Raw genomic sequence first — 27,511 nt, 5'->3', positions numbered from 1 at the left:
GATAGATAAAATGTAATTGACATTTGATGATTAAATAAAGGAGTTTTATTTATTAGTAATGTTACTATCTTGTGTCAGTTGTTTACTATTGTTTCAAATTTTGCATGTTTTGACTTCCAGAATAATAAGATTATCCACAGTCAATCATACTTTGGAAGTAGGTATTAAGGCAAGACTGTCATTAATTGACTTGTAGATTGTCTAAGCGTTTAGACATAGCAAAAGTTTGTTGCAACGTTCATGAGTGCTCTTGAAATAAGATTTGAGTATTGGATCAAACCCGCACTCACATGAATCAATTCATGGAATTCATCACGAGTGATTTTGAGACGATAATATCGTATAGTCTTTAAATCGAGATATATGATTTGTTGTTTACAAGTTGGTTGTGCATTGATAATGCGTAAACGCATCGGTAACTTGATGTTATAAAACGTGTTATTGTGTACGATTTAATGAGTAAATATTACAAGCATATAAGTCAAAGTTTATATGTTCCTTTCATCCTAGGAGGATTAAAAGCAATATCTTGGGCCCCTCGATGATTTTGTGTTGACTTATGTGTCTGGCCCGGTCAGGACTCAATTGATGTGTTCAATTAAGTTCTATGTCAAAGAAATCAGAAACCGGGAAACAATATGTTGGACAATAAGTATAACTATGTTCCATGTATTTGTCTGCATGATATCTTGAGAACGGAGGACTACATGATCTCTTATCTATAGGACGTGTCAGAGTTCGACAACGGCTTTTGAGAGCTACGATTGCTAATCGGATTTTGAAGTCGTACTTGCATTTATAGTTATTAGACTTATCCAAGTGGGAGACTATTGGATTAAGTGTCTAAGCCCATAACTATATTTGGTATGTACTTGACCCGATAGTAGCATGGTCCTTCTGGGTTGCCTTCACCATAGCAACTTGACTGGATGAATAATGGAGAAAGAGGTTAATTGTGATTTATTAATATATTATAAGAATAATATATTAATTGAGAAATCATATTATTTAATTAATATTGGTCAATAATTAATTTGGAATTAATTTGGTGATCAAAAGAGATTAATTAAATTAAGGGGACTGATGTTGTAATTAAAAGATAATTGCAAGATGGGCTGTGGACTCCTAAAAGAAGGAGGTGGACGAATTCTATGGAATCCCATAGAAGAATTCGTCCATAAGAGGCCTTTTGGAAGGATCATGTGAACTGCTTAAGGCCTAAGCAATCAGATTAGGGTTTTGACTGAAACCCTAACAACTCAGTTATATAAGGACCCCATGTCACTCCAGAAATCGGATACTTGAAACCCTTGAAGGATCATTAGCCGATTTTTTTCCTCTCTCCCTCTCTCTCATCATTCTCCATTGATTTTGGTGTTTGTGATCTCTTAGAGGCATCACATTTGAGGTGCTAAAGTTCTCAAAGGTTGAAGATCAAGCAAGCTACAATTGAAAGGTAATTTTCTAACTTTATATTAGATATAAATTTCGAAATATAGCATGCTAGTTTAGGGTTCATGCTTTGGATAATTTTGTTTTATGTATAACTTGAGAAAAACCTAGATCCAAAGAATTAGGGTTGCATGTGCACTATACGAATGATGTAATGCTTAAAACCCATCAATAACAACGTACCAATCCATCACTGAACAGAATATTTGGGTTTCTTATCTCTTTGCATTTGTTGATAACTGCATGTTTCTGGCCAGACCAACGACGAAATCGTAATCCATCTACCTCCATCTGTTTGTATATTTCTTCTGTTTTTCCTGCCTCGTTCAAGATTCTGCAACTTCAAACGAAACACAATATTGGCCCCTAACTATAATCACAAATCAAATATACATGTGTAATAGAAGGATCGAAGACAAAACTTACACACTCTTCATCTTGAAAGTGTCGACTGCTGAAAATTTTCCTACCTCAACTAGTATCGTCTCAATCACTTCCAATGGCATGTTATTAGAAATTTGCTTTCCTTTCTTGGTAGCACATTCGAAGAAGTACTGGCTCCCATAATATTATTCTTCCGCTAAGATAACGATTCTATAAAAACGATTTGAGGGTTTTTTGACTGTCAGGATTTTGAAATTAGGGTTGATTCCAAGTGAATGAAATAAGACAGAAGAAATGAAACGACGTGATTCATCGGAAAAATTATGGCGCCTACAAGATGGTGGCTATAAAATGACCAAATTGCCCTCATACATACAATGACTCATATTTGGTTAGTAAGGGTAGTTATGTTAAAAATCATAATTAAAGAAATCAATCTATTTTAAAACAAAATTGACACAATACATATATGCATTTTTAATCTACCAACTACTACATTGACCAATGACCCATATGTCATCCATGGTCACTATAAGAAGCTACCACATTGACCAATAACCCATATCTCATCCATGGGTGTTATCATAACACTATAACCAACTATCAAATTGACCCATGACCCATGGGTATTGCCATAACACTATAAGAAACTACCACATTGACCAATGACCCATATGTCATCCATGGGTACTACCATGACACTATAAGAAACTACCACATTGACCAATGACCCATATGTCATCCATGAGTATTACCATGAAACTATAACCAACTACCACATGACCCATGACCCATATGTCATCCATGGGTGTTACCATGACACTATGCAACTACCACATGACCCATGACCCATATGTCATCCATGTGTATTACCATGACAGTATAAGAAACTACCGCATTGACCACTGACCCATATGTCATCCATGGGTATTACCATGACACTATAAGAAACTACTATATTGACCAATGACCCATATGTCATCCATTGGTATTACCATGACATTATAAAAAACTACCACATTGACCAATGACCCATATGTCATCCATGGGTATTACCATGACACTATAATCAACTATCACATGATCAATGAACCATATGTCATCCATGGATGTTACCATGACATTATGCAACTACCACACGACCCATGACCCATATTTCATCCATGGGTGTTACCATGACACCATAAACAACTATCGCATGACCCATGAACCATATGTCATCCATGGGTGTTACCATGACACTATTCAACTACCACATGACCCATGACCCATATGTCATCCATGGGTATTACCATGACACTATAAGAAACTACCACATTGACCAATGACCCATATGTCATCCATGGGTATTACCATGACACTATAAGAAACTACCACATTGACCAATGACCTATATGTCATCCATGGGTATTACCATGACACTATAACCAACTACCACATGACCAATGACCCATATGTCATCCATGGGTGTTACCATGACACTATGCAACTACCACATGACCTATGACCCATATTTCATCCATGGGTGCTACCATGACACTATAACCAACTACCACATTAACCATGACCCATATGTCATCCATGGGTGTTACCATGACACTATGCAACTACCACATGACCCATATGTGATCCATGTGTATTACCATGACGCTATAAGAAACTACCACATTGACCAATGACCCATATGTCATCCATGGGTATTACCATGACATTATAAGAAACTACCACATTGACCAATGACCCGTATGTCATCCATGGGTACTACCATGACACTATAACCAAATACCACATGACATGATCCATATGTCATCCATGGGTGTTATCATGACACTATAACCAACTACCACATGACTAATGAACCATATGTCATCCATGGGTGTTACCATGATACTATGCAACTACCATATGACCCATGACCCATATTTCATCCATGGGTGTTACCATGACACTATAACCAACTACCACATGACCCATGACCCATATGTCATCCATGGGTATTAACATGACACTATAAGAAACTACCACATTACCCAATAACCCATATGTCATCCATGGGTCTTACCATGACAGTATAACCAACTAGCACATGACCCATGATCCATATGTCATCCATGGGTGTTACCATGACACTATAACCAACTACCACATGTCGAACCTTGACCTATATGTTATCCTTGGGTGTTACCATGACACTATGCAACTACCATATTCCCCATGACCCATATGTCATCCATGGGTGTTACCATGACACTATAAGTTGTTGGGTTATGAGCATTCTAACACTCCTATGGTGTACATGCAACCCTAAATACCTTGGATCTATGTTTTCTCTAATATACACGCAAATGCTAATATTCCAAGGTATTACCCTATCTAGCATACAATCATAGATACTTGGGTAATAATATAGATAGAATACATACCTTTTGTAGTGTAGCTTGACTCCATGGGGCTTGAGTGCCTAGTGCCTCAAATGTGACACCTCAAATGGCTCACACAACATCAAATGCTCTTGGAATAACTTAGAGAGAAATCCACACTTCAAGAAATCGGCTAGCCCTTCTTTTTCAAACATTAGTGGCCGATTTTGGTGAATAATATGATGCTTATATAGTATGTTACAATTAGGGTTACATCATGTAAACCCTAATTGTCATGACCTTTCATTTCTATGACCCATGGGTTAAGTAACCTCCATGGAGCATCCATGGAGTATCCTATGGGTTTAACCCAACTTGATTATCCATGGAGCTTTGGCCCACTATATAAGTTATGGATGATTTACACAATCAACCCATATATTTAATTAGTCTTCTTTTGATCACATAATTAATTCTAAATTAATTCTTGATCAATACTAATTAAATATTATTATTCTTATTATTAATATATTAGAACCTATAATATATTAATAACCATAAGTGTCTTATTTCTCTCATTTAGTCTATCCAAGTGCATGATGCCATGCAACCCAAATGGACCATGCCTGGTCGGGTCAAGTACATACCAAATATAGTTATGGACTTAGACACTAATCCAACAGTCTTCCACTTGGATAAGTCTAAAACTATTATTTCGTATGACTTCAAGAACCAACTGGCAATCGTAGCTCTCAAAAGCCTCCGTCTAACTCTGACCTTGCCGATAATCTCTAACCTTTGTCAATGACTTGTCCATTAGATAAGTGATCATATATTCATCCATTCTAGATATCATATGGACTGAGACATGGATTATAAATCATTCTCTCTGTCGATCTGTTGTTTCCCGATTTCTGATTTATGATGACTGACTGATTGAACAAATCAAATCAGTCCTGGCTTGGCCAAGCACTCACATGTGTGATCGCTAAATCATCGAGGGGCCTACAGATATCGCTTTTATCCCGAAGGTAAAAGGAATGGATAAACTTCGACTCATATGGCTAGGTTTTAAGAATATAAGATATTATTGTCTCATGATCACTCGTGATAAAATCCATGAAGTGATTCAAATGAGCGTGGGTTGAATCCAATACTCAGGACTTATGAGCACTCATGAGTGTTGTAGCACCGCTTTGTCCAACATCTTAGACATCTACAAGCCAACCCATGACAGTCTTGATTCATATCTACTTCCAACATATGACCGACTGTGGATAGTTTGAATAACTTAGTCATTCAGGAAGAATGACCTAGTTTATTCTGGAAGTCAAAACATGCAAAATGAAACACAAGAATAAATGAATCAAATATGGTATCAAACCCTATGAATATAAATAGACCACTTTTATTTATCACCATACTGATTACTCATTATTTCATTATTGCGGTTTTATCAACTTTATACCTGAATTAAAACACTAGTTGTCCTATGCTCCAAGCATGTACACTATGTTTTTCTAAACAATAGCTTTGCCATACACCAAGTATGCACTCTATGTTTGTCTATGATCCTTACTTTGTGAAATAAACCAATTGAACATAATTTCAATTATTCTAATTTCACACTCCCAAATCCTTATTGAAAAATGTGAGAATTTCAAATTCCTATCATTTATCGAAATCTGTTTAGATTTTAAACTTATATGCACTAACCCTCCTGTAATGAATATGTACAAAGTCACAAAGACTTGTCAACAGTCATTATAAAGTATTCCAATGGAGTTCAACTCCATGGAAACTAAGTCTCATATTCAAAGTACATTGCTTTGAACATGCTTCTTGCATTAGGTTTTCTAATCTTACACAGATAATTTCCACCTATGGAGACAACTCCATATTCTCATTTTGACTATCACTTCTGAATAAGAGCTGCCTCTTTTCAGAATATGTCAATATGGTCCTTCCAAAATTAGCACTATACTTCCAACTATCCCTGAGCAACCAATCTTTGGTAAACCTTAGATTGTCCTCGACAATTGCTTAATCATTTTAGTCATATCCAATTCTAGACCTTTTCCCTTCTTAATGCCTCTGGACATTTGGAAAAATTTAGAAATGACAAATATTATAGCACATGCAATCGATCCTGTACCCAAAGCAAATGGTACACGATTCATGGTGTCTCACATAAAGACATGATTCTAGACCAGTCTTTTGCTACAATATTTTTATTTTCCATGTTTTCAAAATTTGACTATGAAGAGGGATGCCGTAATCATAATCGAATTTTGAGAACGCAATATATAGAATTTCCTTAAGTTGAACCAATACAACATGAAATTCATATATATATATATATATATATATATATATATATATATATATATATTCTTGACTAAAGATGATCAAGGTCTCAATCTAAGCCTTTAGAACTGAAATGAAGTATATCCTCTCCCTTAATTATAGCAAAACAACTTTTTCAATCCCTGCAGCCTCACGAATTGAAACTTTTGTTTTCTATAATTAACATTGCTAACTTGCAATACTAACAATAATTATCATGCTCCCACTAACATGATGATTATTAGCATAACACTTATGCTCCCACTAGCTTTTACATGTACTTAGAAATCAGCTGGACTTCTAGAAATCAATACTTTATTGACTTTCCTACCAAAGTTCAGATTTCTGATACGAGATGCTTTGATAAAACTTTATCAAAATCATACACCTTTCCTTAGATAACATGCATGTGTGTCTAAACAATTTCAGAACTATGAAAAGGGATGTCGTAATCATAGTCTCAATTGTTTAGACCTTTTGCCATCTGCTTCAAATCTACTTGGTGGAAGTGTTTCCTCACCATCATTTTCATGAATCGGAGAGAAACCTTATGACCCTTAGATTTTATGGTGTATGTGTTCTTATCCATGTGAATCGTCAAAACCATAGTCAGAAGACAAGGATAATGACAAATCCAAACTCATATGGACTGAACTTATGCAACCTTAACTTCTTGCCACCTGGCAGTACAGGGCCTGCCATTGATTCCAAGTTGTTATGCAACCAATTGAGAACTTTCAGAACTCCTATGCAAAGCCAACTTTAACTGGAATGGGCACATAATATGTCAACACGATAGGTTATAAACCTCAAGTCGTGTGCTAGTGAAGAACCTCAGGTTTTATTCTTGATTATTTCTTGAAATTCTTTTTAGGATCTTTAAGACTCCCACTGTCCTCTTGACATATAAGACTATCTTGCCAAATATTCAAGAGATAGTGCAGATTCTTTATCAAGACAAACACTTCACACAATTGGCCTTAGTTGGTCTTTGTTTTATCCAAAACATCACAACTTACCAATTTCAAATGTACAAGAGTATGACACTTTTACTCTTACATTTGACAAGTGTTTTAAACCTTTCTTTAAGATATGTCACTCAAGTTACAATCTTGGAGTATGACTCTAAGAATTGTTTTGGAACGAAGTATGATTCATCTTTCTGATCTAACCATTTCAACAATTCATGACTCCTCTTCTTAGTCATAAGAATGCACTAAGATGACCTTTAGAGGACTAATTGTGATATGATTTCTAAATCATTAAGATGATCACAAACATGATACTAAAGTACTCTCCCATCTTTTCAGATTTGAGAAACTTTTATCTTTCTGCCTAATTTGATTCTTCCCATTCGTTCTGCCATACATTGAGACTTTTCCAATGTTTCAGAATTATACTTAAACTTGTAAGTATAACCATATTTACTAAACTTTAGTAAATCAAATAGTCTGAACGAGCTTTGTGGTGGACATGACCAGTGCACAAGAATGTGTACTCGATCCCTTTAGTCCTTCACTTGACTCACACATCCATGTGAACAAGTAATTAGTCTTGATTTTCCAATGCTTGAAAGTTCTCATTCATCATACTATTCAACTTGCATGATACCAAGTTTCGGTCCAATTGAAACTTGGGCGATGAGGAACTTTCCTGATTTGGTAAATTTAGACACTACCACAAATGAAAGAATCAAATCTATTTTCCAATATTGCTGTCAGTGGAATCATATAAGCAACAATTTTCCACAAATGCCATTGTAAGGATACTTCAAATAAATAAAATTAAACAATTTTCTTTTATTTTAAAACTTTGCGGAAAAACTTATCCTTACAATCCACATGGAAAATTGTTGTTATCTATTCCTTAGCAATATATCATAACTTCTTAAGCAACTGCTCAAAATTCTGATGCGATCGAAATCCACCTTCGCGATCAGAATCAGCATATACTTCCTTTAAGATTTCTCTCTATTCTTTTATTCTTAAAACATCAACATGTGACCCAGTCACATCATGTAATGAGGATCTCAAAATAGAACTTAACAGAGTTAGATAATGGGCTCTACCTGATGTAGAGTCAAACTTATTGACTTTAACATCCTTAGGTAAATTTGGCAGCTTTGCAATCAACGCCCCTTCCTTTGGAAAAATAAACATATGTACCCTTTGGCAATGGGACTATCTCAGACTTAGCCTTTCTCTTTACCATTTGGTCAACCGGGTTGACTATGGCCAATCCCTTTCCATTGGGAAGAGAATTCTTTTTCCGGATTTCCAGTGTCACCATTGTCACTGTCCATAAAGTTTTTGGGAAGTTGATCTTCTAATCAAATTTGCTTTACTATCATTCCAAATCATTGCTGATTCAGCAGCACCAAGCAAATAGATATGATCATTAAGGTTCATGTCATAGTCTGTTTCATAGTAGTCCCAAAGGAACTCACTATGTGACTTAGAAAGTGATTGAACATCCAACTTTCTCAAGACTTTGACACCCAAATCTCCCGGCTTGTCAATATGTGACTTCATCTCTAAGATGTGATCACACATTGACCTTGCTTGCCATTAGGGCTTGAGTGACCTTGAACTTGTGGGTTAGGGAGAATAATTGGAGGCGGTGGAGGAAGTAAAGTTCCAAGAGATTTGGGAAGATCATAGATGTCTGAGCTAGACATCTTTTGGGAGATATTCAAGATAGTTGATTTAAAGTCCTTAATATAACACCCAACATGAAATATTAAGGCTAGGATCCAACAACCTATTTATAACTGGAAGAGGGATGCCGTAATCTGAGTTATAAAATAGTTGAAGGTAGGTAAATGACGATTTACCAATTTCCACCATGAAAAACGAAATATAATTAAGTTTTAATTGGATTTGAAACTCCTAGATCTTTTAAGATTCATTGAACTTTTCAATGGCATTTTTCAATCTCGAGTGTGCTCTTCAGGTTTTGTGACTGGGATGCCGAGGATCACAAAACAAGGTGTGAAGTAACCATGCAAATATACTTGGTACCCTTAATATTTACCCCTCAATCGATGTGCCGGTTAACCACACGAGCTCCACTGATACTATGATAAATATTAAGTTACCATTTGCCTACCTTGTTAAATCCAGGTTAGTGTGCCGGTTAACCACACACGCTCCACTAACGGTTTAAGCAAAGTGCAAAGTGTAATTTCATGGATTAGCACCTTATTCACATTTTCCTAAGTAACTAAGATTGGGAATTTATAAGTGTTTAGTTACTTAGTATTTATCATTAATACTTTTAATGAAGGGAGAATTATAGTCCTTGTCCTACCTGTTCGGCTAACGACCCTCCACCAGTCAAGGAAGCGGTGGGTGAGAGTGGACACCCATTAAGCTGTCATTTTATAGGCAACAACCTTATACCCCCCTTATAGACCGGCTTCGTGAATGAGGCCTACTAATGGTAAGACTGACTTTACTCTTATACATATATATATATAAATATTATTAACTTATAATATTATAAAGTATAAGGGTTGAATTTTAACTTTTAAAATTCTAAGGGCTAACTTGGAATTAAAGTATTCATAAGTGAAAACTTTTCAAATTCCAAAACTTGAGGGCAAGTTTTGAAACTATTCAAAACTAATTAATTCCATAACTTATGTGTTTAAAGTAGTTTTAATTAAAAGACTCTTCAAGTTCCATAACTTGAGGACAAGTTATGGAAGACTTTAAACTAATAAAAGAATGTAACTTTTCTTTATTTTGTAACTTATGGAATTAATTAAGGTTACATATTTTATTACTTAATGAAGTGACTCTTGAACCTCCATAACTTGAGGACAAGTTATGGAGTCATAAAACCATTCAATGAAGACAAGACTCTTCATTTTGTAACCTTTGCCAACTTTTATGAGTTTTAAGAAACTTTAATGTGACTTTTCATGTAACTTGAGGACAAGTTACACAAACACATTTTAGAATCCACTCTTAGGTTAAAATGGATCAACAACACATAATCAATGAAACTTTTCTATTAATCTAAGCAACTCATATGAACAAGATAATTGGAATCAAACTTTTTCATGTAATTAGCATAACACTTAAACTAATACAAAACATGAATCTATTGACACTTATCTTTGAAATTGGATTAGCATGAACATTACCACATCAAAAACAAGTTTATAAGTTCAAAAACAACTTATGTTAATGTTCCTAGTCCAATTCCAACCAAAACAGTCGAAGATATGCTGTCTGGGACACAAACTCGTCGAGTTCTTATAGGAAACTCGTCGAGTTCATGCCTTAACACATGAACTCGTCGAGTTTATGGCCAGAACTCGTCGACTTTTCTGTCTGGACAGATTCTCAGCCTTGAAAAATAAGTTGCATCAAGTATAATTGAAAACAGCCCTAGGCTCTGATACCACTGTTGGGTTATGAGCATTCTAACACTCTTATGGTGTACATGCAACCCTAAATACCTTGGATCTATGTTTTCTCTAATATACATGCAAATGCTAATATTCCAAGGTATTACCCTATCTAGCATACAATCATAGATATTTGGGTAATAATATAGATAGAATGCATACCTTTTGTAGTGTAGCTTGACTCCATGGGGCTTGAGTACCTAGTGCCTCAAATGTGACACCTCAAATGGCTCACACAACATCAAATGCTCTTAGAATAACTTAGAGAGAAATCCACACTTCAAGAAATCGGCTAGCCCTTCTTTTTCACACATTAGTGGCCGATTTTGGTGAATAATATGATGCTTATATAGTATGTTACAATTAGGGTTACATCATGTAAACCCTAATTGTCATGACCTTTCATTTCTATGATCCATGGGTTAAGTAACCTCCATGGAGCATCCATGGAGTATCCTATGGGTTTAACCCAACTTGATTATCCATAGAGCTTTGGCCCACTATATAAGTTATGGATGATTTACACAATCAACCCATATATTTAATTAGTCTTCTTTTGATCACATAATTAATTCTAAATTAATTCTTGATCAATACTAATTAAATATTATTATTCTTATTATTAATATATTAGAACCTATAATATATTAATAACCATAAGTGTCTTATTTCTCTCATTTAGTCTATCCAAGTGCATGATGCCATGCAACCCAAATGGATCATGCCTGGTCGGGTCAAGTACATACCAAATATAGTTATGGACTTAGACACTAATCCAACATAAGCAACTAACACATCGACTTATGACCCATTTGTCTTTTATGTATAAATTTTGGTTCAAACATAGCGTCATAAAGATGTATAGTTTATTATTGTTTAATTCTCCTTTATTATTTTAAATTAAAATTATGGTATGAACACCTTTTTTATATTTGTTCTTTCTTGACGATATATACCCTTTCTATCAATTTGGAACCACTTTTAAAAAATTTGAATTACTAAATATTTCGCGCTAATTTGTACTCTTTGAATTTTTCATTAGTGGAGCTTCAAAATATTTCGCAATTCCTTTTCCTCTAACCTACACACATTAAGGCTGCATATTTTTGTTAAGTGAACTAATTAGAAATAGGGTTTACAATTTCTTTAATCATCTTCGGCGGCTAATTGATCGAAATCTTTGTTCATTACGTTTGTGCACTGACTTTGGCGATATAGGTTGTCACTCATCTAAAATTTATTTTTATTTAATATACTATTGTCGTGATCATCGTTTCTTGTTCTTTGGTCATCTTCATGTATATTATCATCTTAAATTACAACTATATTGGTTTTGATTGTATTCAATAGTATGAATGCGTAGTAATGCCTTCATCTATAATTTAGTTTTATTGTATGATTGTTCTCTACTCATCAATAGTTTATCAACTTTAATACATTGGTATTGACTATATTTTTTTGTTTATTTTTAAGCAAGAAAGATGTCGAACTTGAAACCAAAAGGAGCATCGGGTGTGAAGGCAACTAAATTCATTGCACCACGGGTTTTGAACCGCAACAGGAATTCAATTGCAAAATTCATAAGCAAACAATTACAAGATGAAGAAATCGACTTCCCCAAATCAGCAACCACATCCAATGCACCTATAACATCTAGCACCAAAACCCCTAAACCTAAATCATTAACACCAACCATGACTACCACTTCCTTAGCATCACTTACAACATCCACACCATCCTTAGCAAATACATCTAAACTTCAGCAACTGGAACAATACAATCCTCAACACCTACATCTACAACCAAAACTTCAGCACCTACATCATCGAAACCATCCTCAACACCGACATCCATTACCACATCATCAACACCTATATCTACTACCACAACATCAAAACCTTCATCGACACTACCATCCTCAACAACTACAGTAACTATCACATCCACCTTACCTAAAGGAAATACCACATCCTTAACATATACATCTATCCTAACACCTACCCCGGAATATACCCCATCACCAACACAACGACCCGTGAATGGATCTGTTGTGGAAAAGGTAGAAGGTGAAAACAATTCCTCTGAAGATTGTGGACCAGATAGACGTTTAACTATTCATGTTTGGAAAAAAACGTGAGTTACCAATCATATCTTACAACTTTTTTCTATGTATAACCTTTTGGTGTACACGTACATATGAATTCAAAACTATACCGATCACATGATTATTTGCAGGCTCATGCCACCAGGCCCTTGTGCACACATTATTATTCGGTCCATTTTACAAAGAGTAGATCCACAAGGGTACACTTGGGGAAAAGTAAGCAAAGAATACGCAAATTATTTTGGGAGGAGTTTCAGGTAGTTAACTATATGTGATAAATTGTTGTTTGGTAAACATTTACATTTAAACTTACGTTTATATTGTTAATGTAGAGAGACAATATTGTTTGGATGAAGCAATAGACTCGCTGGTGAGGCAAGCTTGGGCAAGTAAAACGACATAAAGTTATAGACAATATCTCTACAACATGTGGAGCCCACAAAAAAACCCACATGCCTTTAAACCAGCTCATATTTCACATGAAGTCTGGAACAACTGGCAAGTAAAAAGGAATACAGATGAAGTCTGGAACTCCCAAGCAGAACAAGAAAAATAGGCGTAACGATGTGGCTGATGGAGTAGCACAACCTACCCATAACGCTGGATCCGCAAATCATTTAAAGATAGCTTCTGATTTGGTAATTTTGTAATGGTACATCAGTGTTTATGTTTATGTGTATATTATAAATTTTATGGTATTTATGCAAAAGAGGAAAATAGGACGTGATCTACCCCATAGTGAATTGCTCCTGTATACACACACGAAGAATCACGATGGAGTCACTTTCACAAATAAAAAAGATAGACAAATTCATGTAATATTCATTTCAGTGCAATTAAACTTTTATATTGTAGCTGGTCCATAATGTCAATCATAACTTTGATATCTTTTAACTTATATTATTTTAATTTTATAAGCGGTGTATACAGAAAAACGGGAAGAGTTGGAAGCTAAAGGTGGTGAATTTGAGGAGGACAAACTATTTTATGATGTTGTTGGTGGTCATGACAAAAAAGAAGACTTTATGGATTAGGCTCTTTTGCAAAGGTGGTTCCCAATATTAACGGTAAAACGGATGTATCTTACATTCCGGAAAAAATGATGAATTGGAAGAAATGATGGAGTTTGTTGCTAAACAAAAAGAGCAAAATGAAGAGCTTAAAGAAATAATGAAGGCCCAAGAAGAACAAAACAACGCAAGAGTCAGGCAACTTGAAAAACAATTTAAAACGACAATGAGTCTTATTAATGTCATTACAAAACAACAACACTAGTAGGTCATAAAGTGTTGATATGTTTATTGCAAAATATTTATTTTAGATTAACCACTTTCCATTTTCCATGTAATAAATAATTATTGTATTATTTTTTGATATAATGTTATTTGATTTTTTTGTTATTTTTGTTTTTCATATATTACTACAAAATAATTTGGATTTAATTTATAAACCAGTTATCCATCCGTCCATATGGAATCTGCTATATAATATACACCACGAAAATTGCTAGGGATTCACCACCACGAAATTTGCTAGCAAGTCATCAAACGGAAGTTGCTAGGGATTCATCACCACCAAATTTGCTAGGGATCCACAACCATGGAATTTTCTAGGGATTCATCACCACGAAATTTACTAGAGAATCACCACCACATAATTTTATAGGGATTCATCACCACAAAATTTGCTAGGGAATCACCACCACATAATTTACTAGGGAATCACCACCACGAAATTTACTAGGGATTCACCACCACGGAACTTGCTAGGGAATCATCACCACAGATTTTGCTAGGGATTAACTACAACGAAATTTGTGATGGAAAAACTACCACGAAATTTTTGATGAAATCCTACTACGGAATACACAACATAATACCATCTACCACAGATTTCATTTTGTTGTCACAATTGAGACGGAATGATTGTTTCCCTAGCAAACGCTGGATACGGGGTTTTTTGGGACGGAAATCGGTCGTCGCGAATTCCGTCACTGTTCGTCTTTTGCAACGGAAATTTCATCTTTTCACAATGGATTCATTCAGTAGCAAAATCGTGTTTTTTTGTAGTGTTCGGATGCTGAGTAATCAAATCATCTTGCAATAGTATTCCGGACCATCAGGTATTTACGTTGTAACTTATGTATCTATATTGATTATGACATCCTTAGGGTTTTAACAATTTGAAAACAAACATCGGTATTCAAAATGAAATTTTCTACTGAGATTTTTCGCAAATATAAAAGCGTAAAGAAAACTTATAATTGGTTCTGAAAATTAGAGGATCTCACACATCAACCCCTCGACATAACATATAATATAAAAATTAACATGCGAAAGACTATACTAGCCTACCTGCATAACCAACATACTACAATACACCTACAACCTATTGTACAAATGATATATATATTGTAACACATAGTATAGTGAGATAACTCACCTAAACCAAAAGCTGAGGAATCACAACTTCACGCATAATCACAGGAAATGGTCTCACAAACCACCTAGGCACCAATTAGAGGTCCAACCTCAGGAAAAAGTTCATTCCTTAAAGTCCGAATAAAATTCAAACTCAATCAAAAGTTAACATTCAACGGTTAACCGGTTAAAGTCAATGACCAACAGTTAACAGCTCAAAGTCAACGGTCAATACGTCGCGACCAGCTACAAGTCGTGTTGTGATTACATCACGACAAAACAAGCGTGCAACCAATTCGAACCTCACGTCACAACCTATCTTTGGTCGCATCGAGCTTTCTAGAGTATATTCCACCTTTTGAGTTAAGCACTTAATACCTTCAGATCAAGGCTTAAACTATCAGATATGGAACTCATAAAGGACTGAATGGATAAATTTTCCAACTTTATCCAAAACTAAGGCTCGATCAAGCTAAGTGCCAAACCCTAACTTCTCATAAGCTCATTTTTGTCAAGAACTTGTGCATGGTTCAAAGAAACCCTTGCACACACCTTTTTCTACTCCAAAGTGGCCAGAAGATCACTGAAAATCCATCCTAAGGTCATAGAGTTGCTCATATTCTAAGAACCTCAAGTAAAAAATTAAGGACCACAAATGGCCAATCCCATCCAACAGCTAATGCTAAGCAAGAATCTGAATAAAGCAATGAACTTTAAGTCTTACAATGATAGAGAAGTGTTCAGAAGGCTGCAGTGTACCGTGTATGTATTTTTTTAAACCATCAATAGCAACCACTTATCTTTTTAACGAAAAATGGCAACATACTTATGATTATTAACCATTAATAGCAACACACTTATCTCTCTAACCAATAATAACAACATACTTATCTTTTTAACCAATAACAATAACATACTTATCTTTTTAACCAATAGTAACAACATACTTATGTACGTTTGATGATATAAAATAAAGAATAATCAAATCATCAATCAATTGTTTTTTAATCAGTCAACCCGACATCAATGATGGGTATGTGAATTTAAAGAGGATCAATTATGTGATTTAACTTTTAATTCTAATTTCCCCATATATCGGCCAATATCTCCCAATATATTAGTCTAACTCGGCCAATATCTCCCAATATATTAGTCTAACTCGGCCAATATCTCCCAATATATTAGTCTAACTCCACTCCACTCCACTGTACGTCTTTTTATCTCATAAATGTTCCATGCTTACCGTATACCCCAAACAAGGATTATATGCTTTAAAACTTTTGATTTATATAATTTAATTGAATTAGGAATTTCATTAACATAGACATGGTTACCAATGGAACACAAATAACTATTTGGTGGTTTTAAAGGATTAATAATCTTTTTTGTGTTTTGTAATTGTTTTATTTGTTAGTTCTACACACAATTGTGTCTAAGTAAGTATTTTAGGCTTCATGAGTTTTTTTCATTTTTCTATCATAAACATTGTATTTTGAGAAATTTACTGAATAACAATATACCTTTTTAACCTAACTAGCAAAGTATAATTTTTAAAGAGTAAGATTATATAAATAATTCATTTATCAGATAACTCGTTCATCGGACAAGTATTACATAGTTTTAAAGGTTAAGATTTAATATTGATTGAAAAGGATTTCGGATTTATGTGGCTTCTCTGGTGATTAGGTGACTCACCGAGAACCACCTTGCAAGTGTTGATTTTGATGTTTTTACATTCATGTTTGTAATAAAGAGATAATTTTATAAATTATCGTATCTACACAAAATAATTAAATAATTCATAAATATGTTTTAAATTTTAAAAAAATATAACATTCGCTTGGTTATAGATTTTTAGAATAAAGTTAATTTTTATTGAAATTTTTTAACATAAATACTTTTAATTATAATAAATTAATATCGTATATCGTATACCGCGGTATAGTGTGGTATGCGGAAAACACCGCACCGAACCCCCCCAAAAAAAGTGTGGTATGCATATATTGTGTTACAACTTTATGGTACCGGAAAAGAAAAACACTTCTTCAAATGTTGTACTTCATGTATAAATATATGTATTATGGTGGGTGTGGTAATACTTAATTTGACACCCACCAATTTTATAAAGCGAGAAAAAAAATAACACTACAAAAGTATGACATGCATCGTATGACACCAATCAACAAAACAAAAGACACTACAAAAGTATGGCATGCACCGTATGACACCAATCAATATCGTTAACAAGAAAATCTTAAACAATACAAAATTGCAAAAATGGTCTCTGTCCTTGTCAAAATTATGTAGTTTTAGTCCAAAAATTTTTTGTAGTGTGGTCCACTTTTGGATATATATATATATATATATATATATATATATATATATATATATATATATATATTTTGTGATTTTGGTCTCTATCAGCTTGAAAAGACTATTGTGTCATTATAATTTATTTTTTCAATTTTGTTAATTGCTATAATACTTTAATTAATTTAATTTACATTTTTTTAACTTAAAAATAAAAAAATAACCCACCCCCTTCTATCTTTATCATAACACTAAAGAGGAGAGAAGCCTCGTCATGACCAGCTCCACCTCCATCATCGGTGCAACTATCTTCTATCCGAAATTTCCGTCGGTAGCAGTTGATGTTGCCGTAAAACATGCTCGATAGATTTCATCCGATTCGTCACCACCACCACCTTGAAACCACTGGAGTTGTCCCTTCCAAACCACCTTCACTAGCGCCAACACCTACCTACACCAACGATCACCGCTGCTACCCATCAGGGTTCATCTGGATCAAGATACAAATCTAGACCGAGAAGGCTAAGTCCACCACCACCAAAGGGAAACGAAGGGAGATGCTATTGTTTTCTCCGTCAGATTCATGCCTAATTAAACGGACTTCTGACGGATAAATTTAAGGTCAACTGTCGGATTTGGTCACCAATGATGGAGATGAGTGTTAACATGTGAAGATATTTGAGGCGGTATTTGGCACTCTCTGGAGTTGTAGGGGTGTAGGAGGCGGTCATCGGCGCTCTGGTGTTGTCGGTGATGAAGGGAGATGTTCACCATTTATTCCGGTGATGGAGATGGGTTTTTACAGGTATAAGGGACAGTCCGGTCTGTAAGATGGGAGACGGGGGAGTAACAATTTTGGACGCCAGTGGCAGCAGAGTGCACGACATAGGCCGTTGGCGACTTAAGGACGATGACCTTGGTTAGGGAAGAACAAGGCCGGTCCTAAGAATTCAAATGTCCAAGACGAGTAAAAAAAAGACCCTTAAGACCTAACATGTAACGAATATATATATATATAACAAATTTTACAGTTTGTTAAAAAAAACCTTAAGCCTTTAAGCGCTTAAAGATGTTCTTAGGGATGTTCTTCACTTTACTCTTTCATGTTAATGTGGGCCCCCCATAAAAATGAACATATATGAAGATGGACGCATGTTGTGCACTTCACTTTGCATTTGGGCCTAGTTTTGGATTGCTAATATAGTATAAAATATAGTAATTTTTTTTGGGCCCCACATAAAACTGGGCCCTAGACACATGCCCCACTTGCCCCTGCCCATAACCGGGCTTGGGGAAGAAGGGGTGTCGGATCCTTAATGTTCTTGGTGTACATTGTGGTTGAGATTTACAGGAGATAATGTAAAGGGTAAGGGATAAGAGGATGGGTAGGTGGGATTTTTATTTATTTTTTTATTTTTTTAATTAAAATAATAAAAATATAATTAGAAAAAATAAACAAAAAAAAAGAATTAGTTAAGCGCGTATTAGTAATTTTAGGTTGGGTATGGACCAAAACTACACAAAAATACCAACTATAAGGACGAAAACCATATAAAGTATCTGAAATTGGACTATTCATGCACTACCAAACCTTTTTAGACTAAAACCACATAATTTTGACAATTATGACTATTTTTGCAATTTTTTCCTTAAACAATGACTTATTTAATTAAAAAAAAAAATTTAACGCGTGCAAATTAGAAAAGAGAGTTTGCTAAAACGACAATCCAGCCTCACATAACACCTCTGTACTTTTCCGGAGAGGAGAATATAATTCCACTGATGTTATTGATACATTTTTTTAAAAAAATTGACAATTAAGCCCTTAATTCTATTTAGAGTTTAATTAATTATTCAAATGCTTTTTAGTAAAACCATTATACCAAAGGAGATACGAGGTTTCCAGAAATACACTCCACACGAATCGCGTTTTCCTTCACCATCATTTTTACCTTAATCTGCTCTTTACGTGAGCGGCTCTGCTTGCTCTCTGCTCCGAAATGAATTCATATTATGATGAACTTGTTTCTACTTTATCGAATGCTAAGAAGTTCTTGCGAGTGAAGAAGGAAAGAAATTTTCCAGCAACATTTCCACGATGTCGGTTTATCACATTGGACCACTCACGGAAATGGATTAAATCGGCTTCTAATGGGTACGCAAAAGCGAAAGAAGTTATGACATGGCTTTGACAGATAACCAAAAGACTCAGGTCCAAGTTGGCTTTAGATTCAGCAACCTTTCATTATGGTTATGCGAACTCCAGTTGACTCTACTTTTGCTGCTTCTTCTTCTTCTGTTTTCTTTTTTCTTTTTTTGGGTCGACTTGAACGATCCTAGAGTATGCTTGCCAAATGGGTTTGTTGAGAGGATAAGTTAAAGCAAGTAGGGCAGGTCTTGAGTTCATGGGCACCGCACGAGACGGTTACACTACAAGAAATTGGGGCATTAGCAGCGACATCTTTAGCGGCGACGCATGTCATTAGCGGCGACATGTAATTGACGTGTTACATTTCGCCGCTAATGTCATGCGTCGCCGGTAAAGGCGTTGCTGCTAATGGCCATGGATAGCGATCCGCGTCAAACGAGCCCCATCTGTTCGATTTGTTTTCAATCCAAGGGTTGTAACAGAAAGAAAAATGGCGCTGAATTTTCCAGGGTGTCGCTGCTAATAGTCGGTCGTCGCCGTTAATACCTATGCGTCGCCGCTAATGAATTTGAATAATCCAGAAAATTCAAACTTTGAATATCCGTTTTTGAATTTGAGTAATTAACTTTTTCCTGCAAATTTGTTAGCAGATAATAATAGTTAGTTAGCTTTTCTTTTCTATTATAAATAAGAGTTGTTTTTTATGTTTAGCGACAGTTTCTTAGTTGAATAGAATCCCAGCAGAAAAAGTTCCCAAAATACCCTTGCATTGTGTTCTTTCATCGTGGGTGGAATTCTACAGTGTTGACCTAAATCGGGTGTTCCGATGATCAGTGGCTACTATATGCGGAGCAGAGGATGAATGCGACGATGTTAAGTAATAAGATAAGGGTGGCAGTGAAGATGTCGGTGGTGGGGGTCCTGGGGAAGGAGGAGAGATAATTAGGGGGGGGGGGGGGGAATTGGGAAAGGAGATAGAGGAGGTGGTTATGAAAGATGAGGAGGAAGGCTAACACCCCGCTCCCGAGTTCAACTTAAAGGAGAGAAAAGAAAGGAAGTTGGTGGAAGTGAGAGAAAAGTAAGAGAAATTTGTGCTCCCGAGTTTCATTAAAGGAAGAAAGTGGAAGGAAATTGAAGGATCACTTTCCCTCCTAATTTTCCTTTCGATTTGGAAAGGATTTGAAAAGAAAGAACAAAGTGTTTAACTTTCCTTCCATTTCTCTCAAACTCGGGAACATAAAAGACAAATTTCTTTTTCTTTCTTTTCTCTTATTTTCTATCATTACTTCCTTTTTTCTTCTCTCTTTTGTTTGCTGCAACACGATGGAATTTTTAAAGAATAATTAATTACAAAGGGGCACAATTGTCATTTTGCTTTAAAAATCAATATCCGTGGAATTATCACCAACCTTTCCGGAGACCGGAGATGTTGACTTCGATGCCTTTATGTTCCCCTTTGTTTAACAACCTCTCATCTTACTAAATTTGAATGGCGTCTGCTTCATCTTCCGCTTCTCTGCTAAATCATACCAGCTGCCATGACGTTTTTTTAAGCTTTAGAGGTGAAGATACTCGTAATTCATTTACAGATCACCTATACGCAGCTTTAGACCGAGCAGGAGTACGCACTTTTAGGGATAATGATAATATCGACAGAGGTCAAGAACTGAAGCCGGAAATCGAGAGAGCAATCAAAGAGTCTAGGTCTTCTATAGTTGTATTGTCAGAGAAGTATGCGAATTCCAGATGGTGCCTTGACGAGCTGCTGTTGATCCTTGAACAAAGGCGGAGCTTTAAACATTTTGTTTTACCGGTTTTTTACCATGTCGATCCCTCAGATGTCAGGAACCAAAGGCAAACTTTTGCGATAAATGTAGAAGAAGGAGCAGAAGGGTTAAAATGGAGTGAGTTTAATGTTAATCGATGGAAGACGGCTCTTACAGAGGTTGCTGATTTGACTGGCATGGTTTTTTCAGGGTATGCTTTCTCTTTTCACGCTTATAGTTTAATCCTTTGGAAACTTTTTTTGATTAATTAAAATGAGAGTGTTAATTATGATAAGGAATCGTAATTTCTGCCTAGCAGATGATCAAGTTCAGATATGCTTCTTAAAAATATCATTGGATTTTCTTTTGCTCATATTGCTTTAAATTTATGCAAAGAGCAGAATCAGATATGCTTACCTGTTTGTCCTTTTCCGTAGTAGTCTAATTAAGGGGTTGGTTTACTTTTGCATATACTTCATTTGCTTTGCTCCTTGTCTCTGGACAAATTTGGCATGATAGGTGACATTTCTTTATAGTGATGAACTGAATATTACAATTTTACTTGATCCGACAAATAGCTGTTCTTTTACTTATGTATAGACATTATGCCAATACTCTCTTCCTTACTTATGAATGGTATACTACAAATATAAAATATTCGGGTTTGACTTTGGCCCTACACGTAATCTCGCCAACCAATGGAATAAGCCTGATAACCTGTCCGTTTTGACATGTAGTCCAACCCTGGTTCATTCAATTCGGGTGTATCTAGTTGGCCTTTACATTATTATTAAAAACTTAATTCAATCAGATTGCATATACACTTACTATGTACACCTCAGTTCATCATATTTAGTTGGTTTATATTAATGGTTGCAGGAAGAATATTACATTTGCTATAGCATTTGAATTTCATGCAGTATAACTGAAGCAAGTTAAAGTGTTCAAGAAGATTAAATGCCATTCTCTCAATGTGCTCATTTTCTTTATTCTTTTCTTGCAGCTCTGAAACAGAGTTTATCGCAAAAGTGGTTGATACAATTGACTGTAAACTAGATTTGAAACTAGTTAGTACTCCAGCTCATCTAATTGGAATGGATTCTCGAGCTAAATTTATCAACTCTTGGTTGGAAAACGAGCAACCTGGTGATAACGTTCTAGCAATTTGTGGCATGGGAGGTAGTGGCAAGACAACGCTGGCCCAATTCATTTATAACTCAAACAAGCAAAAGTTTGGAAGCAGCAGTTACCTTGAAGAGATCGGAAAGCACTCTAAACAGTCTGATGGTCTGCTTGGGCTACAGAAACAACTTCTCACAGACATTCTAGGTGGAAAGAATGCAAGCATAGCCAGTGTATGTGGGGGTACAATGAAGGTTGAGGAGGCCTTGCAATTGAAAAGGGTGCTTATTGTTCTTGATGACATTGATGAGCATGATGAATTAGCCGCTTTACTTGGAACAAGGGCTTTTCATACGCAAAGCAAGATCATCATAACAACTAGGCTTTTAAATTTACGTGCATGGTTCAGGTCCATATCTTGGAGGTGCGAGGTGCAAAAATCCGAATTGTTGAATGATCGTGAATCATTAGAGCTTTTAAGTCGCCATGCATTTGGATCCAAGACTCCAATGGAAGGTTTTATGGAGCTCGCAAAACAGTTAGCAGAGTATTGTGGTGGACACCCACTAGCTCTTAAAGTATTGGGTTCTTCTCTATTATCTGATGCTGAAGGGCCATTGAAAAAAAATAGCATGATAGAAGCTTGGAGAAGTAAATTGAATTCACTGAATTCATTGAAAGGAAATCTTGATGAAAGAGTCCAGGGTATACTACAAAAGAGCTTTGACTCATTGCCACATGCCAATTACAAAGAGTTGTTTCTGCACATTGTTTTTTTCTTTGTTGGTGATTATGAGGATTATGTTGTAAAGATTATGGAGCATGACTGGCATGCAAAGGCTGGGATCATGACGCTCATCAACAGATGCCTTCTTACCATCTCACCAAGTAAAAAACTGATGATGCATCAACTGCTTCAAGAGATGGGAAGAAACATAGTCCTTCAAGAGTCCAGAGATCCTGCATCACGTAGTAGAGTCTCGCAAAATGATGAATCTTATCGTTTGTTGAGAAGCGGAGAGGTAAGATGTTTCTTAATTATGTGTATCTTCAAACTTTCTTTCCCTTTCACAACCTCCTATGTTAACTTGCCTTGTCTCATTTCATGTCTTTCCCGGTTAGGGTTCGAAAACAATTGAAGGTCTAGCACTTGACTTGCAAAAGCTCAAAGAAGGGATGACGTCAAATGTAAGTCAAACACGTGAATGAGTGTGTTACTCTTTATATTTTTTCTGCATTTACCTTTAATTTTCAGTGCTTTTTACGTCACACATGAGGTATATACTAATTAATTAACTTAATATTGCAGCCATCAATCTTTAAAACAACTTCAATTGCAAAAATGGACAAACTGAAATTGCTCAAGCTAGAAGATGTGAGACTCACGGGGTCCTACAAGAATTTTCCAGAATTAAGATGGTTGTACTGGACTCGTTGTCCATTGAAAAAAATACCCTCTGGCTTATTGGGGAGCAGCTTGGTGGCTTTACATATGAGCAATGGATCGTTGAAGAAGTTTGAGCCACCCATGGTAGGAATTCGATGTCCTATTTGTCACTTGACCAACTTTCTGACAGTTTATGTGTTAATTAATCTTGGTATTCTTTGAATAGGTTCTTAATTCGCTGAAGATCCTAAATCTTCAACGGTCAGTCAATCTTGTCAGTATCTGCCATCCTTCCCTACTTCCTAATCTCGAGACTTTGTTTCTCTGGTACTGTATCCGTCTCAGTCTGACTCATGTTTGTGAAACCATCGGAGGTCTTAAGAAGCTTTCTCTATTGGACTTTGGACGGTGTCGTTATCTAGGGAAGGTTGCATCGAATAAGAATTATGCAAATCCACTGCAAATGCTAAAAGGTCTATCTACTGTTGAAAGAATGCCACAACCATTCTTGGTCCCCTTGCCAGACTCGTTAAAGTTTCTGTTTCTCAATGACTGCGACCTTGATGATCTATCGTATTTTACAGAAGAGCCGCCATCCTTTTACAATCATATGAATTTTGGCAGTAATCCGTTAATGCTTCGGGTACTCGATGTGAATAATTGTTCAAATATAAAGTCCCTCCTATGTCTCCCAAGTACACTAGAAGAGTTGTATACATCTTGGTGTTATTCACTGGAGAAAATAACATTTCAATCAGGTCGGTGCAGATTACGGAAATTTGAATATCAAGGTTGTGAAAACTTGTTTGAAATTCAAGGCTTTTTCAAATTGGTGCCGTCAGAAGAGCTTGGTGAAGCAAATTTGGGATATATGAATTGGATCAAAGCATATAAAAATACTACGGTGGACCTCATAGGTTATGATGTCGTTACATACGATCGGTATAGAAAGGTAACTATAGAGGTACCTCTCTCTCTCTCTCATGAATAAGTACACAAAAAAACATCTTTTTACCACCGGAAAACTGATTTATATATGAATAATGTGATATTTCTGCAATTTGTGTGACCAGGTGCTGTATGCATATGGTATAATGAGCACATATCATCAAGGCATAAAGGCTCAAAGCATGCCAAAATCCGAGTATATGTCATCGTCTGCATTCTTATCCTTTCGTGTGCCTTATTGTCCTGAGAAATGCAGGATCCGAGGATTAAACGTAACCGCCTCATACAGACAATCAAACACATCATGCGAGGATGAAGATACAAGATGGGCTTTGTTCACCAAAGTCAGCAATACAACCAAGGGCCTTACTTGGATGTATAACCCTTTGATCTATTTCAAACCTGAAGTTGGAAAAGATGGTGTGTGGTTAAGCTATTGGCCAATTGGGAACATATTAGACGCTGGTGATGAAGTCAATGTGTCCATCATTGTGGGGAATGGATTGATAGTAAGGGGGTGTAATGTCAGCCTTGTGTTCATAGAGCCTGAATACTACAGAAATTACAAGAAAGAGGAAGAAGTTGTTGGAGGAGATCTATGTGAATTTGAGCTGAGTACAGGAGCCTATTATCTTTGTCGTCGTGACTTTTTCAAGAAAACCACCCCTGATTGGTTAAATATGTTGGTTGGTGATACCATTCCCCATAAAGGTAAGTTCCCCTTTGAGCTGATGCTTTTAGTCAAAGATTAGCTGCAAATACTGATAGATCACACTGTCATAGAGGTACGTGGATGGAGAAAATCTTGTCAGATGGACTGCAAAGGTCTATATAAATATAAGAAGCCGAGAGCTTACAGAGGGGACGCTTATTCCGAGTTGGATCTAAGTATGTACATTTAATCATTCTCTTTGGCATGAAATACCAATATTTGTTTGTAAATGTAAATCAATATGCTACTTAAATCCCTTAACCAAAATTAGCCTATATAAATGAATATAAGCTTTGTTTATTATTAGAATAAGTTACATGTGAACCATTCCTTAATGTATAACCGTCCACCATTAGCTTGTTTTTTCTTCATAATTCCTCATCCTTTAATCTGATTTGTTGTCCAGCCTTCCATATCTATGATCAGAGTGAATGGTAGACAACGCTTTATGCAACAACTCATTCATTCGTATCAGCCTAGGCAAAGCATATGAGCCACCTTGTTTCTTATGATAACCATTTTATAAAACTGGTACTGTAGGTAACTTTTTAAATAACTTACGTTGATTATGGATTGAAGTTATGTTGTTTGTAATTTTGTATCATGATAGGCCGGTTGTTACAATGAGAAATGAACATAAACATGGATAAATACATATGGGAACCATTTTTCTACAACTGGTGTTGGTAACTTTTTAAATAATTTATGTTGATTATGGATTGAAGTTATGTTTGTATTTTTGTTTCCTGATAGGCCAGTTGTCACAATGAGACACGAACATAAACATGGATAGAATCATATGGGAATGGTGAAAAGATATGAAGGCGGATGACAGAATATTTGAGGAATTAGTGATGGAGAAGGAGAAAAAACAAGGCATTAAAGAAGAAAAAAAAAGGATAACTACTTGATTTATCGGCAAAATATTTTTATAAGGTGTACCATTTTTTTTGTACATGTTTTACTAATAATCTTCTAATTCTATTAAAAAAATACTGACATTTTTTGTACATATTTACTCGGTTACTAGTTCACCGACCTGAATTCAAGACAACATCATGTTTTCATTTTACACATTACTTGCATGTTTGGAATAGTTAACTTTGACACATCCAAGAATAACACCTATTTGCATTGTGATCCACTACATATTCTCTAGAAAGAAGTATAATCTCATCTCCATCCAAAAAAATATCATTGTTCATCTCTCGTTTATCCTGTCTATTTATCGAAACCACATTTGCATATGACATTGCCTTTCCTTTAGGAACTTTCATTTCTTTATGCACACGTCCAGTCACTTGATTGATTATTTTCATTCCTGTCAAATTTAGCTTGGATGGTGTGTTAATATATATAAATATAGTTGAAGAACTCATTATGTCATTTATATTGGTGATTTTAGTGTTATTAATATATTATAGTGTAGTTATTATTAAGTTTGAGATAGGTTGAATTCTATTTATTCATCGAGGTTGGAGGTGCGGGATGCACACTCGAAGTGAAAAATGTGAGCTCGGGAATACGGGATTCCGGGGCTAGCACCCCTGGCTCCAAGATGCAGCACCCCTTGTGGGGTCCAAAACAGGTTGCGACATCATTATTATGTAAGAATCGATTATGTATGATAACCA

The 27,511-nt window shown here is 35.6% G+C and overlaps 1 protein-coding gene across 4 annotated transcripts; it reads left to right on the top strand.

The window, feature by feature from the left end:
- The first annotated feature begins 21,403 nt into the window (after window positions 1–21,403).
- LOC145124523 (disease resistance protein RPV1-like) lies at window positions 21,404–26,954 on the top strand. 4 transcript variants are annotated; one of them, XR_013715650.1, is made up of 9 exons: window positions 21,404–21,919; window positions 22,712–23,852; window positions 23,953–24,018; window positions 24,140–24,361; window positions 24,444–25,169; window positions 25,291–25,876; window positions 25,949–26,053; window positions 26,284–26,417; window positions 26,631–26,954. XR_013715650.1 is itself a non-coding variant. In XM_079059908.1 (8 exons), exons 1-8 carry the CDS (start codon window positions 21,432–21,434, stop codon window positions 26,645–26,647), a joined length of 3,363 nt encoding a protein of 1,120 aa, XP_078916034.1. In that variant the 5' UTR covers window positions 21,405–21,431; the 3' UTR covers window positions 26,648–26,951. The 4 variants fall into 4 exon arrangements, 1 of the variants encoding a protein (XP_078916034.1); XR_013715649.1 differs by having other exon boundaries at window positions 21,405–21,919; window positions 24,444–25,181; window positions 26,631–26,953; XR_013715651.1 differs by lacking the exon at window positions 26,631–26,954 and having other exon boundaries at window positions 24,444–25,181; window positions 25,951–26,053; window positions 26,284–26,415.
- The last annotated feature ends 557 nt before the right edge of the window (window positions 26,955–27,511 follow it).

This window comes from Lactuca virosa, chromosome 7 (genome assembly GCF_052849685.1).
Source record: "Lactuca virosa cultivar CGN04683 chromosome 7, Lactuca_virosa_CGN04683_v6, whole genome shotgun sequence".
In the NCBI taxonomy this organism is placed as follows: domain Eukaryota; kingdom Viridiplantae; phylum Streptophyta; class Magnoliopsida; order Asterales; family Asteraceae; genus Lactuca; species Lactuca virosa.
This window is presented reverse-complemented; position numbering and strand designations above follow the sequence as displayed.

Bases quoted from the DNA above. Each gene is read 5' to 3' on its own strand.
- LOC145124523 (XM_079059908.1), top strand. From the start codon at position 21,432: ATGGCGTCTGCTTCATCTTCCGCTTCTCTGCTAAATCATACCAGCTGC. The intron at 23,853-23,952 runs GTAAGATGTTTC...TTTCCCGGTTAG, and splicing joins GTTTGTTGAGAAGCGGAGAG to GGTTCGAAAACAATTGAAGG. The intron at 25,877-25,948 runs GTAAGTTCCCCT...ACACTGTCATAG, and splicing joins TGATACCATTCCCCATAAAG to AGGTACGTGGATGGAGAAAA.